Below are 19769 nucleotides of genomic sequence, written 5' to 3'. Positions count from 1 at the left end.
TCCTTGCCAGTAGGGATTGTCTCATTCTTTGTACTAGTCGCCTAGCCTAATATCTGAGGCTTAGTAGTCACTTAATAAATACTTGATGATTAATATTGGAATTAATTGTTCTTTGAATGTTTTATAGAATTCACTTGTAAATCCATCTAGTTCTGGAGTTTGGGGGAGTTCATTTATGGTCTGTTCAATTAATTTACAAAAGATTGGGTTATTGAAAGTCTATTCTATTAATTTGGATATTTTATATTAGTAACTTTTCCCTTAAATTGTCCACTTTGTTGGCATATATAATCTGGAAAATAGTTTCTAATTCTTTCTTTTGTTTCTTCATCATTTGTTGCGATTTCTGCTTTTTCACTTTTTATGCTGGCAAAATTGCTTTCCTTTCCTTTAAAAATTAGACTAATGGTTTATCGATGTTTTCTTTTCATCCCAAAGCCAGCTTCCTTCTCATTTTCTATAGCAATTCAATGGAATGAGGACTTTGGGTTTGGTTAAGCCCAGAATTTCTACTTTGGTGTTTAGTTAGGGGTTTTAAACCTCTGTTGGTTTTCTAAGTTTTTTTAGTTGTATGCCCAATTCATTGATCTTTTTCTTGATGAAAGTGGTTATATACATTTTCCCTTCAAGGCTACTTTGGCTGCTTCCCAACAGTTTGGGGTATGCTTTCTTGTTGATTGAATTTTCTTTGATAAAATTTTTTATTGTTTCTATGATTTTTTTTTGACCTCCCTATTCTTTAGGATTAACTTACTCTCAATTAATTTTTCTTTCTTTGAAGGCCTTTTATTGTATGCAGTGTTTATTGCATAGTGGTCAGCAAAGGATGTATTTAATATTTCTGCTGTTTCTGCATTTGTTGGTTGAGATTTTATGCTTTAAGAGCCGCTCTCCATCCTGTATTTTCACACTTGATTTTTTAATTCAAGTGTAGGACTTCATGTCTATTAAATTTCACCTTATTAGGGGGAAGATTGGAGAAGAGAATAATCATTTATTAAGGATATACTTTCTGCCAGACATTGGGCTAAATGCTTTTACAGATATCATCTCATTTGATCCTTACGACAGCAACGTGAATTATATGCTATTACTATCCCCATTTTAAAGTTGAGGAAATTATAAGTGACTTGCCCCCACACAACTAGTTAGCATCAGCTAAGATCACACAACTGGTTAGCGTCTGAGTTGGATTTGAATTCAGGCCTTCCTTCTCCTATGTCCAAGACTCTATCCATTACAGCGTCCCCATACTATATGTATTATTATTATTATTATTATTGTTATTGTTATCATTAAATTTGGCCTATCATTCTAGGCTGTTGAGATTTTCTTGGATCTCCAGTTCCAGCATGACAGGTATCCCTAACAGTTTTGTGCCCCTAAGAAATTTGGCAAGCACACCACCTCTGATTTCATCCAAGTTAGCATAGAGCCATTTCCTATAAATCCGTTAATCATTACTCTTTGGCCGCTCTCACTCATGCAACATTTCCTATGCCATCCAACTGGACTTACAGCCAACATGACTTTGTCCAACACCTTACTGAAATCTAGCTGAAGTTTCCTGGCCCTAGCAGGCTATTGTCAAGAAAGGCTCCTCGTGACCAGGACTCTCTTTTTGAAGTCCTCACTCACAAATTCTACTTTTAGAGCTTAATGCCAAACTGAGTGGCTGAAAGTTTGAGGATTTCTCCCTCTTCCTCATTTGCAAAATCAGGATAACATTTGCCTTTCCAGGCCTGAGACACCCTTTCCACCCCATGACATTTCAAAGCTCACTAAAAGCCACCACTTTTTTCTTGGTGAATGTGGGTGTTGGAGGGAGAGAGGAATAGGGAGGAATTAAAGCTAGAGACAGAGGCCCTCCAGCAGTTGTAGTCATGCTCCAGTTACTAAGAAACAAACTGAGGCCCATTGAGAATTGAGGACTGAACATTCGGAAGTACTGGGAAGGGATCTCTGAGGTCATTTGGTCCAAACCCCTCTTTTTGTAGCTGAGGAAAAGGAAGGTGAGAAATGCAAAGGGACTTTCCCTGAGGTCACACAGCTCAGAAGTTTTTGAGGCAGGTCCCAAGATCAGAGAGCACAAGAGCTGGAAGGCATCCCAAAGGCCATCTAGTCCAGCCTCTTCATTTGATAGGGGAGGACCCAGGCCTGATTGACTTTCTGCAGCTCACAGCAACTAGGCAGGAGAAGCCAAGTCTTCTGATTCCAAAGTGAGTTCTTTTTTTAGTGTGCCATGCTGCCTTTCTGCTGGGACTTGGACTTGGGAACTGTTGTCTCCAGGGTATTTAAGGGAAGCTTAGCTGGCCATCAGAGCAGAGAGAGAGAAACGGAGAGGAAGAGAAACAGAGACAGAGAGGGGTCAGTTGGGGGAAGAGAGAGAGACAGAAAGAGACAGAGTCAGAGACAGGAAGAGAGACAGAGAGAGAGACTGAAAGAGACAGAAAGAGAGAGAGAGAGAGACAGGGAGAGGGAGAAGGTTGGGGTAAAGAGAGACAGAAAGAAAGATGTAGACAAAGAAAGAGAAAGAGACAGTTTGTGTGTGTCTACAAGGGCTCTGCTGATTGCTCTCCACACCCCCTCCCCCCCAGAAGGTCCTCAGGGATGCTGAGATGTGTATTCTATCCCTGGCTGTGTCTGCTGCAAACTGATTGGTAAATTTTCAGGATGAGCATTTACACCTCAGAAATCAACAATTGCTATAAATCAGGCCTGGATTTGTTGTTTTGTTGGTTGTCATTGTGTTAGGAAAAGTGTTAATAATGCAGATCTGCATGCATTATTTCTTTTTCTGAGAACCCCATTGTTAAACATTTTGAGTTGGGGGGGGGCTCCCCATTGCTCTACAGACCTTGCCTGAGCTGAGCACTAAAGCAGTAGAAAACTCTGAAAGCCAAGTCATCCTTACCCCAGAGGCCTGGCAGCTGGAGGCTGATAACCATAATAATCATGTGGCATTTTCAGATCCCTTTAAATCTGGCCGAGTGCTTTTCCAGCCTCCCATTCCCCTTGGCTGAGCTTCTGAGGTGTTTCTGTGTCCGGGGGTCACCTGTTACTCTAGAGGAAAGACAGAAAGTGGTAGCCCTTTCTGAACCCTTCCCTGCCTTGGGCCACCCCACACCAGAGCTCCGGGGACCCTCCCCTTAATCTGGAACCAACTGGTCCAACTGCAACAGGTCAGACACTGGCTACTGAGAAATCCTGGCATTTAAAACCCTTTGAGATCATCCATCATAAAGTGGGAAAAGTAAATGGGAACCAAGGTGTGAAAGGCCTATGTGTCAGGAGTTGTATTTGAACCCACAGAGATCGGGCAGCCACTGAAGGATTCTGAGCAGGACAGTGGCATAGTCAGGTCTGGGTCTCTGGAAAATGATTTGGTCAGAATGTGATTTTGACTCATTTGCTTTGGAGGAAGAAAGATTGGAGACAGGAAGGACGGTTGTGAAGCTGTTCTGGTAGTTCAGACGAGCTGTATTGGGGGCCCAAAGTAGGGCAGTGTCTGTGTGAGGGAAGATAAGGGAAAAGATGAGAGAGAGATAAGGGGAGAGATGTGAGAGAGACGGGGCAACCTGCTCTGGCAGGGGAGGGCAGAGTCCACCGTGGCTCCAAGATTGTGGACCTGGGTGCCCGGAAGGAGGACCCGGCTCTCAAATGACCAAAAAGGAGAAATTGGAGGGGATAAGTTAGTTTGGGACAGGAGACCTGGCCTATCTAGGTGGAGAAAGGTGGCAAGGCAAGGTGTGCCCTGGGACTAGGAGAGAGACCTGGGCAGATCTGTTAAAGCTGCCGGCTTCCTGGCTTGCACTGGTGCAAACCAGCCCTGATTGTAAACTTAATGCCAGTTCCCTGCCCCAGAGCACGTTGGGGGTTGGATTCTCCTATCTTGGAATACATTTCCCTATAGAAAGCTCTGGAAGGGACATTAGAGGCCATTTAGTATAACCCCCCTCAGTTTACAGCCAATGCTGGAGGCAGGGATGAGGAAAGAAGCTTGCTTCAGCTCCCCTGGGTGGCTAGAAGCAGAAAAGATGTGGCAAACAAATAGCGAAGGCCCTGGGAACTCAAGAGTTCCAAACAGAGAGTATTGACCTCAGGGAGGTTTTATTCAGTGGGGGTGCCATGGTGTACAGGGGACTACCTACAAGTAAATACCAGGTAATTTAAAAAGCAAGGAGAGCTTTAGAGGGGGAGACTCAGGGCCTCCTATAGGTTTTGGGACCTGAGGGAAGCTTTAGAAGGAGCTGCGGAGTCTGGGAAGCAGGACCCTAATTGAGACCCTTCTCAGGCCATAAATGACTTCCATTGGTTTACCATGGTTCTGTGAACCTATGTGCACCCAACTAGACCCAGAGGTGAGAGGTCCCTTGGACACCCATCCTCTCATTTTGTAGACAAGAGGCCCAGAGTTGAGCTGTAATGGTCCAGGGTAGCACAGGTAGCAGGGTGAAGGGCAGTATAGCAGGGCGGTGATACTCAGGCCCCAGAGGGCCCAGCAACTGAGCTTACTAAAGGCACAGATCCCCATTCAGCTTCTGAGAAGCCTAGGGAATGAAATCCGCTCTGCCAGCTCTAAGGAGATGCTTGGCACAGTCCCTGCAACATAGTAGGTGTTTAGTACATACTCGTGGACTGACTGGGCAAGAGGCTCCTTCTCCAGTGAGAAGGACAAGCCCCAGCAGCTCCCCTTCCCCCATCCCCTGACCCAGGAATTTTCCTGGGGGGGTCATAGCCTCAAGCCCTGGAAAGGTCCCCAGAGACCATCTGAGTTTGGTGTCATGGGCCACCCCATAGCTACTTTGAGGACCTGTGGGCCCCTTCTCTTAGGTAGTGGTTTTCAATGCATAAAGTGAAACACACAAGATTACAAAGGAACCAATGGCATGGGAGCTGTCTCTCTGTCTCTCTATTTCTGTGTGTGTCTGTGTGTCTCTCTGTCTCGCTATCTCTCTGTGTGTATGTCTCTGTCTCTGTGTCTCTCTTTCTGTCTCTTTTTCTGTGTGTGTCTCTCTATTTCTCTTTGTCTCTGTTACTCTGTGTTTCTCTGTGTGTAAGTATCTCTCTGTCTCTCAATCTATTTCTGTGTGTCTTTCTCGTTCTGTCTGTTTCTCTCTGTGTGTCTCTCTCTATTTCTGTTTCTCTGTGTCTGTTTCTCTTTCTGTTTCTGTGTGTGTCTCTATTTCTCTGTCTGTGATTCTTTATTTCTGTGTTTTGGTGTCTCTACTTCTATGTGTCTCTCTGTCTATGTGTGTTTCTGTCTGTCTCTATCTCTGTGTGTGTATTTATCTCTCTGTCTCTCTCAATCTCTTTCTCTGTGTCTGTGTTTCTCTCTGTGTATCTATTTCTCTGTTTCTGTATGTGTGTGTGTGTGTGTGTGTCTATTTCTCTCTGGCTCTGTATGTTTCTGTGTGTCCGTCTCTCTCTGTCTCTATTTCTGTGTGTCTCTGGTCTGTGTGTGTATGTATCTCTCTGTCTCTCAATCTCTCTCTTTCTCTCTTTCTCTCAGAGATTCATGGACTCTAGCTTAAGAAGTCCCGATGAAATCCAACTCCCTCATCTTACAGATGGGGAAACTGAGCAGTCCAACGTCACCAGGCAGTAAGTGGGAGAGCTGGGATTTGAACTCGTTGCTGTGACTCTAGCCCCAGCCCTCTTCCCAGGCTTTTGGGGTGGGCTCTTCCTGGAGCAGCTGCTGCCGTGTGTGGGGCCCGGAGGACACCGGGGACGCTGGGCTGGGGTGCCCCCCCACGCTTCCCTTCGCGTGTGGGCTGGAAACGGCGCCCCCACTCCCGGGGGCCACAGGCCGCGCGTGCGCACTCCCATGCCGTTCGGCGCGCCTCTGCCACCTGCTGGTCACGTGCGCACACTGCAGCTGTGCAAGCTAGATCCTGGGAAGCTTTCTGCTGCCGGGTGCAGGCACATCTCAGGGAGCCAGGCCGGCTGTCTTTCTGTCCCCCTGGCCCTCCTTCCCTCTCTTTTCTTCCCTCTCTCTCTGCCTTGGTCCCCGCGCTCAGGTATCATAGCCTTAGTTAGAGGCGAAAGTCTCAGTGCCAGCTGTGCGGCCCTTGATCCCTTGGGCACACAGAAGGCTTTGACCTCATCCCAGTGCCCAGGCCCATAATGGGGAATGCCCTGCCCTGTGGCTCCCAACGCGGGAACCCCTCAGACCTGCCATATGAGCCCCAAGCCAGGGCCCCTGTGACTTCACAGGCCTGGTTCCTGGGACCTTCTCTCTTGTGGGGCCGCATTTTATTTGTGCTACACCAGTATTGATCCATCCAGCTCTAATATCCTTCCAGTCCTAGGCACTGTCCAGTACAGGAAAGAGAAAATGCAAAAATGCTAAATGATACCCACCAGTTTCTCAATCGTTTCCCCCAAATGCTGAAAAAACACACCTGGTCCTGACTTCACATCACTAAAATTTCCAGGATAATTCTTCCATTTATTCACTAGTCATAACTGAGCAAACCCCACTTATTGGCCTCTAAAGCCACCCTTTTTCTCAGCATAGGCTCCTTGTTTTCCATCTCCCAGAATTAATACATTTCCATTGACTCAGAGCCGTTGTGGGGTGGGGAGGCAGACCTGAGCTACAGCCAGGGATAGAATACTGGGGCCTTACCTCAAGCATCCATATGTAGAGATTTGATTGGGGGGGGGGGCGGTTAGAGGAGGGGGGAGGGACAGAGAGGAAGGGCTGTGGAAAGTAATTATTAACACATGCCTTGAGATCATGAGGGAAGGGAGGGTCCTGGTGCCGCTTCTTCCGATTGAGCTCCAGTGATTCAACTGAGAATTGGCTTTTGGATCCGGTGAAATGTCAGAAACAAAATGATAGAATAGTGCTCTCCTCAAAGCCTGGATATTTTATTTAGGTTTTTGTATTTTTAATGCCCAGCACAGGGCATAGCCAGTAAGAGATATTGAATACATTTTTGCTGCAATTAAAGAAGTCTAAACACAATAAACATGAAAATACGTTGAAAAGAATTGCATATATTTAACCTATATCAGATTGCTTGCTGTCTTGGGGAAGGGAAAGTAAGGAAGGGAGGGAGAAAAATTTGGAACACAAAGTCTTATTACAAAAACAGATGTTGAAAATTAAATGTATTTAGAAAAGAAAATCTAATTGAAAACTTTTGAAAAAAAGAAATTAAAGTACTCATTTCATTCATTTTGACAGATAAAGAAACTAGCCGTGAGTGACTTGCCAAAGCTTATAGAACAAGTTATTCCAAGAGCTGGAACCACAGTTTCTGTTGACTCTTTTTTCCATGAAGAGGAAAAAGGCTAGCCCAGAATGGGAAGAATGGCTGGCCATCAAGAAGAGCCACTTGGCCTATCGTCACACAGGCAAGAGAGAAGCTGTGCTGACTGGAAGGCACCTGGGACCTGAGGGGTGAGCTCTGCCAGGTAAGAAGAGTCATACAGGCCATTGAAACCAGGGGCCAGAGGGCCCCTTCCCCCCGCCCCCCCAGAGATGACAGTGAGACTTGGGCTTAGGTGACTCAGTAGGGGCTTGGCTTAGGAGCAGATTTTGGAAGAGATGGTAGAGGCCATCTTTTCTACTGCCTCCTCATTTTCTGATCCCCAGAAATGGAAAGAGCATGCCTAAGATTTAATCAATCAACAGGCAGATTTTTTTTAAAATTTACTATGTCGAACACTGTACGAAATGTTAGGCATAAAAAAATAAAAGCAAAACCAGTACCTGTCTCAGGATCTTACATTTCAATGGATAGGAAAAAAAAAAAAAGAAAAAATATATATGCCAGAAGATATAGGATAAAAGCAGATAGAAATAGATGGAAAATTAGATGACATTACCAGGCTTGAGGACCAGGAAAAACTTCCTGGAAGAAGTGATATTTAACATGAGTATTAAGCAAAAATTCTAAGAAGCAGAGCTTGAGAGGGAGAGCGTTCCAGACTTGAGGAACAGCCAGCGCAAAGGCCTGGAGATGGGAAATGGAGGATCCTGTGTGAGACAGTGTAGCTGGGTCATAAAGAATGGAAGATCTGGAAAGGTTAGAAGGGGCCAGTGGTTGAATGACTAAGCCAAGGACTTTCTATGTACAGGAGTGGTATGGAAATGGCTTCTCATATCCTCTGTCTAGGGCCATGTTTGTTTTTCGTAGTTTTACAAGTCTCACTCTTGATTTTGTTGTGCTCGTTATGTTTATTTTTGTAATAATCACATGTGTTGTTTTCTTGGCCTCATTTCCTTCCCTCTGCATCAGTTCATCTAGGTCTTGTAAAACTCCTCTGTAGTTATCATGTCGGTCACTTCACGGTGTCATTTCATCACAGTCATACGACAGTATCTGTTTAGCTGTCCACCAGTTGATGGGCATCTGCTTTTTCTCCTCAGAACAAGAGCTGCTAAAAAATAATTTGGAGAATGTGGGTCCTTTCATTTTATCTTTGACCTCCTTGAAAAATATATGGTGGAAACTCTAGTTCCAAGGGTATGAACATTTTAGTCATTTTATTTGCATAATTCTCCTTTGTGAAAGGATATTTTTGTAAGATTTGATCCTTTTCTCCTGACTCTTAGCCCTTACTGAAGAAACCTGGAAGTTGTTTTCATGAGATTTCTCAGTATGATGAGACAGTATCTCCATTTGTAATCGTTCTGCTGGAGGAAAGCCCTAGGCAGAGGATTGGAGAAACAGAAAGAGACTTATTTCTTGATCTTCAGTTCTTTGCTGGTCAGAGGCACCAGGGGCTCAGGATGACTTCCATACCCAATCCTTTTTCCGGTCTCCTATCATTTCTCATGGCACCATTCCTCATGGCTCCTTCCATTGGTCCTCAGGTTTCATAGGCAAAGTGGATCACAAGAGGATGTCTCCAGGGATCTCCAGTCCTATTCAATGGGTCCCAGTGTGGTATAGTGGACAAAGTGCCGGATTTAGGTTCAAGGGCCTAAGTTCACACCTTGTCCCTCCCACCCATTAAGGGGAAACCTTGGAAAGTCACTTCTAACTAGGTTTTAGTTTCCTCATTTATAAAACCAGGTGTCAAATCCTATGACCCCTCAAGTCCCTTCCAGCTCTCAGTGGACACGCCTATGATGTCCCCCGAGGAAGATGAAAATCCCAGCCTGGTTGCTGTCCCATCTGTGAGTGCTCCTGGTAAAGAGAGCAGATGAGGCAAAGTCCTCAGCACAGAGGTTGGGGGTGGGTAGGGAGTGGTGTGGGGGCCCAAGGAGAGAAGGAAAGGTTTGGAATGAAACCTGTGGTGAGGAGGCCAGGGAATCTACTGGGTAGGAGTGAAAGGATGGCCCACTCGGGATGGGGCCCATCCTCTGAGAGTGGAATCAGGCAGCATGGTTTTGAGATTTCCCCCCAGCTCCAGTGAACAGCAGATGGGGACAGGGGAGGGTATAATTTGGGGTTGGGTTTTTGACAAAGTCTTATTGGTGGATCGGCCAAGGGGAACAAGGGATCGAAGAGTAGAGGATAGTGTGAAGTTGAATTACTTCATCAAGGGTTCAAGATGGAGAGAGGAGAGGTGCTGCTTCTCTCTGCATCAGTTCGTCATCTTTGCAAGAACTTCAGCTCCTGGCAACTGCTCCATACAGTTTCCTTCCCAGGAAATACTGGAGTTTTTAAGTGAGGGCCCTGGGAACATCCCCTGAGTTTTAGGATTCCCAGCCTGAGTGGTGAGTCCTTTGTCCTTCCTTCTCATTTAAATCAATTCAAAAACATTTATGTAGAGCTTTCTATGCCCCAGACATTTTTCCTAGGCTTTGGAGATTCAGAAACTAAATGAATGAGTGAATTAAATGTGCCTGTCCTCAGGGAGCTTATATTCATGTTTTGGTGAAACAAGTTTCCTTCTGGTAAGTAAATACAAAGTAATGTTAGAGTGGTTAGGAACCCTAACCAGGGAAGAAGAGGTGCTTGAAGGGGCTATTTAAAGAAGCTGGGGAGAGAACCTTGGCCTAGGAGTCTGGTTCCCTTCTCCCCCAGGAGATGAATGACTTCCATTGATCTGCCAAGATTCTGTGAGTCTATCCCCAGCTAGTGCTTGACACCCACCATAGGCCCAGAGGTATAAGGGACTTTGGAGGCCCTCTAGTCTACCCTCTTCATTTTATAGATGAGAGGCCCAGAGAGGTTTGGAGAGTGGAGGGCCAGGGAGGAGGGCATAATTGCACAGGTGAAGGGAACTGCCCAAGGCCCCAGAGGGCCTGGGGATTGAAGAAGGGCCAGAATCTCATTTAGCTTCAGAAAAGCATAGTCAAGTAAATGACTTCTGCCAATCCTGCGAAGTTTGATGCTATTGATCACTCTCTTCTTGATGCTCTCTTCTCTCTAGGTTTTCGTGACACTGCTCTCTCCTGGTTCTCCTCCTACCTCTCTGACCACTCCTCCTCTGCCTCCGTTGCTGGATCTTCATTCAGGTCATGCTGATCACTGTGGGAGTATCCCCCAAGATCCTGTTCTGGGCCCTCTTCTCTCCTCCCTGTTCTGTTTCTTTATTTGTAATAAGTTTTTGTCGATGTCTTCTCTTTCCTACATCATCACTGTTATTCTCTGCATCCCTTCCCTTCCCAGAGAGCTGTCCCATATAACAAATGGTATTTTTTTAAATGAGGCAAAAAATGAGCACTGACATTGTCTAAAAAAAAAAAGTGTGCCATATAATGCCAGTGGGCACCTCAGCTCTGCAGAGGAATGGGTTGGGGATTTCTTCCATCTCTTCATTTGAATCCTGCTTGATTTTTATGATTTTCTGACACTTGGTATGTGCTTGTTCTTTCTGTTTGCATCGTAGTATTCATTGTGTATTTTGTGTTGTTGGTTCCGCTTATTTTACTCTGGATCAATTCATGTAGCTCTTTCCATGCTTCTCTGTATTCATAGATTTATCATTTCTTGTAGCATAGTGATATTCCATTTCGTTCATGTCCCACTTTGTTTGGCCAGTCCCCATCCTCTGGGTGTCTACTTTATTTCCAATTCTTTGTTATTACTCAAAGTGTTGCTGTAAAGATTTTGGTGTTTACTTTCTCCTTATATATAGTTTCCTTGGGACACAATCCCAGTAATGGGTTTCCAGTTCAAATGTTATTCCCTCGATTCCAAATTGCCTTCCAGAGTGGTTGTGTCAGTTCACACCTCCACTGACAGCACGTCTGTAGCATTCCACAACCCTTCCGGCATTGACTATTTACAATTTTTTGTCGTTGCCAATTTTCAGGGCACAAGGTGACCTTCTATATCCTTTCAGTTGGTGAATTCACAGCTCACATGTTTTCAATGATCATCTCTATGTAGCTGATTCTCAGATCTAATCATTCAGCCCCAACCTCCAGCTATTAGACACCTCAGACTGAATGTCCCATAGATGCTTTCAATTCAACCTGTGCAAATTGGAATTTATTTTCTAGTCTCCCCCCTCCCCAAACCTCTCCTCTTCCTAAACTCTCCTGTTATTGTTTAGGGAACCACCCTGTTCCCAGGCATCCAGCCTCACAATGTAGATACCACCCCCCCTCACTGTCTCTTCCTGCCTCCCTCCCACCCCCCCACGCTCCCAGCCCTCACACCATCTTATTTATAAAGCTCTGCTCTCCTCTGACACTGCAGCCACCCTGGTATCATCTCTTTCCTGGACAATGGTAATAGGTTTCTGTTTATTCTCCTTCCCTGTCTCTCCCTCTTCCTACCTCAATCTCAGCAACCTCCACTCAGTAAATTGAACTTTCTAAAGTGCCCCCTCAACCCCAGTCAGTCAATTCCAGTAGAACCCTATTATTGCCAGGATCAAATAGAATATTCCCTGATTAGCATTTAAAGCCCTTTACCACTGGGTCTTGTCTGACTATTGCAGTCTCTGGCCTCCTTACTGTTCTTTCCAGAGGACACTTCAAAGTTTGGAAACAAAAGTGGCCTTTCCCTGAGCCTGGCACTCTTGCCCTGCTCACTCAGCCTCGGGCCTTCCCTAGCTTCCTATGAGTCTCAATGAAAGTTGCATCTTCTGCCAGGAAGGAGCCTTTCCTGAAGCTCCATGATTCTAGTGCCTTCTCCATGGATTTGGCCAGTTAGCTCTCTGCTGTTACGTACTGCTGTGGTTGCTCACTGCAATTTTTCCCGCCTTTATTCCAAGAGGCTTCCCATTTGTCCCATCCGGGATCACAAGACAGCCCAACTGGGCCTCTTTTTCTCTCTCCCTTCTTCTCCATACTCTCCTGTGGATGTCCTGTTTGCATCTGGTCTCCTCTGGGAAGCCTGAGGGCTTCTGGAGAGCAGAGACTGCTGTTTGCCTTTCTTTGAAGAGGCACTGCTACTGGACCTGCCAGTTGGGGTCTCCTTCTAAGGTGCCATAGACAAGGTGCCAGCTGCTGCCGCCACAGCCTAGAGAAGTAATCCCAGGAACAGAAATTCCAGGGTTGGAAGAGATCATCTGGGCAGGGCTAGCCAGCCTTTTTTTGGGTCACGGGCCCTTTAGGTAGTTGCCCAGAAGCTGTCCGCCCCTTCTCAGAGCTCATGTTTCTAAATGCATAAAATAAAATACATAAGATACAAACGGAAACTAATTGTATTACAATAGCTTTCTGTGTGTGTGTGTGTGTGTGTGTGTGTGTGTGTGTTCATATCAAACAACTACCCATCAGACACTTCAAACTCCACCGATATTTCATAGGCCTCTTGAATTCAACATGTCCTCATCTTACAGATGAGCAGTCCAAGGTCACCCAGGAGAGCTGGAATTTGAACTCATTGCTGTGACTCTGGACACAGCCTTCTTCCCAGGCTTTTGGGGTGGGCTCTGCCTGGTGCAGCTGCTGCCGTGTGTGGGGCCCGGAGGAGAGGGGAGAGGGGGCGGGGGGGAGAGGGGGGGGGAGAAAGAGGCTGGGTTGGAGTGCCTCATGGGCTTTCCTTTGCATATGGGTTGGGGCTTGGATTTGTCCATTTAGCTCTCTGCTATCACCTACTGGCCATTGTTGCTCACTGCAGTTTGTCCCACCCATATTTCAAGAGGCTTCCTGTTGTCCCATCCGGGAAAACAAGACAGCCAGTTTCCTCTGTTTCTCTGTCCCTTCTTCCCTCCCTCCGTCCCTCTCTTTCTACCTGTGATGAGATTATGATAGCAACTCCTGGTTCTAAATTAACATATGACAAATTCACAATGACCATCCTCTTTGGCAAAAGGTAGGTTTATTTAGGAGAAGAGGTCCCAAACAGAATGAAGAGGTAAAATGAGCACCAAGAATGGCAAATATGAAATAGAGTTGGGAGAGCAATTGGGTTTTCATTCCCAGGGAAAGGAGTTTGGAAGAATCCATTAAAGGAATGTGCCAGGAGGCTTGGCTATGCTCTTTGACAGACAGATTAAACAGACTAATCGCAGTTAGCTAGAGTAAGGAGAAAGATGCCTTTAAAGGGAAGGCCTCATGAGGGAGAGAAAGAGAGGAAGTACCTCATTGTAGGTTTACTTCTGAAAAGGTCTTAGCAAAGATCTGCATCAAAAGCAGAATTTTTTATAGGGACATACAGCATCGGGGTTTCCTCTGGACTAGGGAGGGCTTCAGGAGCCAGATGGAATACCTGGTACATAGGGCCCAGACCTGTCTAAAGATATGCTGATCAGTATCTCAAAGGTTGTTTAAAGATGCCCAGAAGTTTGAGAGATAGACTATGGAGGCTGATAAAGAATTCCATACAATCACTCTATACAAACAGGATAGTATGGAAATTGATTATACCTACTAATAATCAGATGGGCTTTTTTCCTGACAGGGCAAGAGAATAAGTCCATATCACCTACCTCCATTCTTTATTCCCTCCCTCCTTTCCTCTCTCTTTTCTTCCTTCTCTCAGTGCCTTCCAGTTCATCAAGTTAGAGGTGGACATCCTCTATAAGATTTCATTCTTTGTCACCTCAAAAGGAGTTGTAAATCTTTTGGTACATTTTTGGTTAGAGTTTGTGTTGCTTAGGACTAATCCCTTCTTTAATGTGGCTTCCCTCTTAATCCCTCATCTCCCCTTTCCTTATTTTACTCTAAAGGGAAAGATATTTCTTTGTCCATTTAGGTTATAAGTATTATTTCCTCCTTTAGCCGGATTACACAGGAGTGACATTGAAGTGTTAGTTCCTCACCTCCACTTCTTCCTCCTTGGTATACACTTTTCCTTGCACACTCTGATCATAAGCCATGATTTTTCCTAGCCTTCCTCTTCTTTTCCTGGCAGAGCATTCCTTTTCACCTTTCTTTTAAGATTAATACCTAAAAAGCACACTCCCAGGCTTTCTATTCAATTAGACTCCTTCTGAGATCCTGATGACAGGGTACAAAGGGGATGCATCTCATCTGAATATCCTCCTTTTATCCTTTAAGATCACTTCTTTGTTTTTTACCTTATCATTAGTTTTATTATTCCCTTAACTTGTGTGTTGGAATTTCAGAGGTGTTTTTGTGTTATTTTGAGGTTTTTTGCATCTGTGCTCTTTTCATCAGGAATGCTTGAAAGTTCAATATTTCATTAAAAGTTCATTCCCCACTCCTCCCCATCATACCCACTTTTGCTTGGTAAGTCATTCTTGGTTGTAAGTTTCCCTCATTTGCTTTCTAGAATATTGCATTCTAAGCTCTCTATTTCTTCATAGTGATGGCTGTTAAATTGTGATTCTGAGTGGCTCCTTGGTGCTTTAATTCTTTCTTCTGGCTTCTCCCACTGTTTTTCTTTGACCTGGAAACTTTGGCTTTTGGCTGTTGTATTTCTGGGAGTTTTCATTTGGGGGTTTCTTTCAGGAGTTGGCCAATGGATTCTTTCTTTTTCTACTTTCCTCTGGCCCAAAGATATCTGGATAGTTGTTTGTTTGTTTTTTTTTTAAGATTTCTTAAAATTTTATGTCTGGGTTTCTTTGGATTTTTTTTGGTCATGGCTTTCAGATATTCCAATGATTCTTCAATAGTCTCTTCTTGATTGTTTTCTTTATTTTTTTTTAATTAAAACTTTTTAATTTTCAAAAGATATGCATGGATAATTTTTCAATATTTTCCCTTGCAAAACCTTGTGTTCCAATCCCCCCCTTTCCCCTTCCCTAGGTAGCAAGTAATCCAATATATGTTAAACATGGTAAAAATATATGTTAAATCCAATATATGCATACCTATTCATACAATTATCTTGCTGTACAAGAAAAATCAAATCAAAAAAGGAAAAAAATGAGAAAGAAAATAAAATGCAAGCAAACAACAGTGAGAATGCTATGTTGTGATCAGTACTCAGTCCCACAGTCCTCTCTCTGGGTATAGATGGCTCTCTTCATCACAGGGTCATTGGAATCATCTCATTGTTGGAAAGAGCCACGTCCATCAGAACTGATCATCATATAATCTTACTGTTGCCGTGTATAATGATCTCCTGGTTCTGCTCATTTCACTCAGCGTCAGTTCATGTAAGTTTCTCCAGGCCTCTCTGTAATCATCCTGCTGGTCATTTCTTACAGAACAATAATATTCCCTAACATTCATATACCATAACTTATTCAGCCATTCTCCAACTGATGAGCACACACTCAGTTTCCAGTTCCTTGCTACTATACAAAGGGCTGCCACAAACATTTTTGTACATGTGGGTCCCTTTCCCTCCTTTAAGATCTCTTTGGAATACAGGCCCAGTAGAGACACTGCTGGATCAAAGGGTATGCACAGTTGGATAGCCCTTTGGATATAATTCCAGATTGCTCTCCAGAATGGTTGGATCACTTCACAACTTCACATGTATTAGTGTCCCAGTTTTCCTGTATCCCTTCCTCATTGTCTTTTCTTTTATCTTAGCCAATCTGAGAGGTATGTAATGTTATCTCAGAGTTGTCTTAATTTTCATTTCTCTGATCAATAGTGATTTAGAGCATGTTTTCACATGACTAGGAATGGTTTTAATTTTTTCATCTGAAAATTGTCTGTTCATATCCTTTGACCATTTATTAATTGGAGAATGGCTTGAATTCTTATAAATTAGAGTCAATTCTCTCTATATTTTAGAATTGAGACCTTTATTCTTGATTGTTTTCTAGGTCAGTTTTTCTTTTTGCTAAGATATCCTTTTTTAAAAAGATTTTTCAGTCTTTTGACTTTATTTTTTATTATTATGACTTTTTATTTACAAGATATATGCATGAGTAATTTTTCAGTATTGACAATTGTAAAACCTTTTGTTCCAATTTTTCCCCTCCTTCCTCCTCCTCCCTCCCCCAGATCCACAGATAGAGCAATACATGTTAAATATGTTAAAGTATATGTTAAATACTATATATATATATATATATATATATATATCTACACACACACACACACACATATATATATATACACACACATTTGACTTTATTTATTTATTTTTTTTAACATTTCTTGTTATCTCTCTTTGGCTTCTATTTGGTACCTTCTAAATTCCAAGTAATTTATTGCTTAAGGGAGGTTTTGCATGTCTTGGGCCAAGCTGTTACTTGGTGTAATTCTTTTTTTCAATTTTTTCTTTAAGAGCTCTCATTTCTTTGCCATTTTCCCCCCTTTCAGTGCCTTCATTTCATTTAAAAACATTTTTTAAAAACTTTTCTTTATGACCTTGCTTTATTTCTTCCAGGAATTCCAGTTGAATTTGTGCTCAAAGTGTGCTTTCCTTTGAGGCTTTGCTTGTAGATATTTTAGAACCATTCTCTTCTTCTGGGCTTGTGTCTTGAACATCCCTCTCTCCAAAACAGCTTTTGATCGTGGGATTCCTTTTATTTTCCTTTTTTTATGTTGCTTATTCTTCTAGCCTGCTTCCTGACTATGGACTTGAAGTTGAGGCTGGACTCTGTGTACTTTTTTGGTCCTAGTCTTCATGTTGTTTTCTCGAATTGCTGAATATTGTGTTATTCTAAGATCTCATAGAGCGCTTAGGCTGGAGACCCAAGTGCTCCAAGAGAAATCTGATTCAGGAAAAAGACTTAATTAATATCCCTTTGGTTTGAACTTTGCAAGTTCTTGATATGGATTTGGGAGTGCTGCTAGATTTAGCCCCCATCAGCCAGCTGGGAAGATATGCTGGCATAGAATGAAAGGACATTAGACTCTCCTCTGGTCTAGGATTCCTGCCCTGGTTATTATTCTGCAGGCTTCAGACTTGGTTAGAAGCTGAAACTGAGATCTTGCTCTACTTTTAGGAGTGAGAGGAGCTGAGCTATACTGTTACTGCTTGTTTCAGAACTTATTCCTCTCTTGTTACATAGCCTAGGGCCTGTGATTGCTCCTTATCCCAGAATATCAGTCCAGAGGGTAGATCCCCTTCTTAAACTACCCTGGATCTGTGAGCTAGAACTGGGTAGTAAACAGTAAGCAGTAACCTGTTCCAGCACTCTACGAAGGTTTATGCTCTTCTGTGCTAGATCTCTGGGCCCCCTTTTTTTCCATGGTACACCAACCTTTCTATCTCCCTGTGCTAACCTTTGCTGGAAAAATGACTCCTTATGACTTTTTCTTGAATTTCTCCATGAGGATCCGGTCTATTTTCTATATCTTCTTGGAGGAGTTTTAGAGTGAGATGATTCCTGCTACTCTCCTATGTTGCCTTTGCCCTCTCCAAAACTTTAGATTTGTTAAGATTGTTGACATGAATCATGAAACAGATCAGTGCAAGCTATCTCTCAACCACAAACATGATGCTGATTGTGTACCAAAGGATGTTTGCAAGTTGTCTTCACCTGTCTTGGAAAAGGCAAGTGTGGTATAAGGTCACCCAAGTTCTCATCACATTGGACATCCTAAATGATTCAACTTCTACATGCCATATAGTTCACTGGATTTGTTCAGGGCCTTACCAGAGCCATTGACCACTTTTTGATTAGATTCTGAACTGGATGGAACCTTAAGGACCATTTAGTTCAACACTCCTCATCTTACAGAAATTGCATATTGTTCCCCAAGGATGAGAAGAAATTTGCCCAGGGTGACACAGGAAGCCAGTCGATCAATCTATAAAACTTTATGATGTGTCAGACACTGTGCTTAAAGCTGGGTATATAAAGAAAAGGCAAAGGAATTTACATTCCAGTGAGGGAGAAAATATCTAAATCATGATACTCAAAATGAATACAGATGAAAGTAGACAACATGTCATATAAAAGGGATACTACTACCAAATGAGAGGAGCAAAAAAGGTTGGGAGACTGGGAGGGAGAGCATTTTAGGCAGGTGGAATAGCCAGTGCAAAGGCCTGGAGATGGGGGGTGGAATGTTCTTGGAGAGGAAGAACAGTGAGTCCTGTGTGCTTGGTTCGAATGGTGTGTATTGAGGAAGAGATTGGCAGGAGAATGGAGAATCAGGAAGGGGCCAGGTTATGAAGAGATTTAAGAGCTAAACAAAAAGACTCTATGTAGCCCCACTTTCACAGAAGTGGATAGATCTTCTCACCTCCCTTCTCTAGGATCATATTTTTTTATTACACATTTCCTTTTTTTTTTTTAATAATAGCTTTTTATTTTCAAAATACATGCAAAGATCGTTTTCACCATTCACTCTTGCAAAACCTTGTGTTCCAACTTTTTCTCCCTCCCTTCCCCCTACCCTCCTCTCCTAGATAACAAGTAATCCATTATAGATTAAACGTGTGTAATTCTTGTATACATATTTCCACATTTATCATGCTGTGCAAGAAAAATCAAATCAAAAAGAAAAAAAAAATGAGAAAGAAAATAAGAAGCCAGCAAACAACAACAAAAAGGTGAAAATACTATGTTGTGATATACATTCAATTCCCATAGTCCTCTCTCTGGATGCAGATGGCTCTCTCCATCCCAAGTCTATTGGAATTGGCTCGAATCACCTCACTGTTGAAAAGAACCACGTTCATCAGAGTTGATCATCACATTATCTTGTTGCCGTAATACAATGTTGTCTTGGTTCTACTCACTTCCCTCAGCATTAGTTCATGTAAGTTTCTCCAGACCTTTCTGAAATCATTCTGTTGATCATTTCTTATAGAACAATAATATCCCATGACCTTCCTATACTATAACTTATTCAGTCATTCCCCAACTGATGGGCATCCAGTCAGTTTCCAGTTCTTTGCCACTACAAAAAGGGGTACTACAAACATTTTTACACCTGTGGGTCCCTTTCCCTCCTTTAGGATCTCTTTGGGATACAGGCTCAGTAGTAACACTGCTGGATCAAAGGGTATGCACAGTTTGATAACTTTTTGAGCATAGTTCCAAATTGCTCTCCAGAATGGCTGGATCTGGTCACAACTCCACCAACAATGAATTACTGTTCCAGTTTTCCCACATCCCCTCCAACATTTATCATTCTCTTCCGGTCATGTTAGCCAGTCTGAGAGATGTGTAGTGGTACCTCAGAGATGTCTTAATTTGTATTTCTCTGATCAACAGTGATTTAGATCATTTTTTCATGACTAGAAAGTTTTTAATTTCTTTGTCAGAAAATTGTTCATATTCTTTGATCATTTATCAGTTGGAGAATGGCTTGTAATACACATTTCCTTATGAATCATATTGGGAGAGAAAAATCAGAACAAAAGGGAAAAACCATGGGAGAGAAAAACAAAACAGAGGAAAGAGGTGAACATGGCATGTGTTGATTTACATTCAATCTCCATAGTTCTTTTTCTGGATGCAGAGGGCATTTTCTGTCTAAAGTTTATTGGGATTGCCTTGGTTACATTTGTTCTTTATAATTTTGCAACTCTCACTCTTCATTTCTTTGTGTTGTTCTATGTGTGTACTTTGCTGTAGTC

The 19769-nt window shown here is 43.1% G+C and overlaps 2 protein-coding genes across 2 annotated transcripts in view; both read left to right on the top strand.

Moving 5' to 3' along the window:
* The window catches only part of HMGB3 (high mobility group box 3), a 48121-nt gene extending 35563 nt beyond the window's left edge, over nt 1-12558 (top strand). The window contains exon 4 of the mRNA XM_051968693.1: nt 7196-12558. Coding sequence (XP_051824653.1) covers nt 7196-7306 — 111 coding nt within the window. The 3' untranslated portion in view covers nt 7307-12558. The remainder of the gene's footprint in view (nt 1-7195) is intronic.
* The window catches only part of GPR50 (G protein-coupled receptor 50), a 137190-nt gene continuing 124747 nt past the window's right edge, over nt 7327-19769 (top strand). Inside the window, exon 1 of the mRNA XM_051968687.1 lies at nt 7327-7425. The gene's annotated coding sequence lies outside the window, so the exon portion shown is untranslated. The remainder of the gene's footprint in view (nt 7426-19769) is intronic.

The sequence above is a fragment of the Antechinus flavipes genome, chromosome X (genome assembly GCF_016432865.1).
Source record: "Antechinus flavipes isolate AdamAnt ecotype Samford, QLD, Australia chromosome X, AdamAnt_v2, whole genome shotgun sequence".
Classification (NCBI taxonomy): Eukaryota; Metazoa; Chordata; class Mammalia; order Dasyuromorphia; family Dasyuridae; genus Antechinus; species Antechinus flavipes.
The sequence above is the reverse complement of the archived record's forward strand: the minus strand, read 5'-3'. Positions and strand labels throughout refer to the sequence as shown.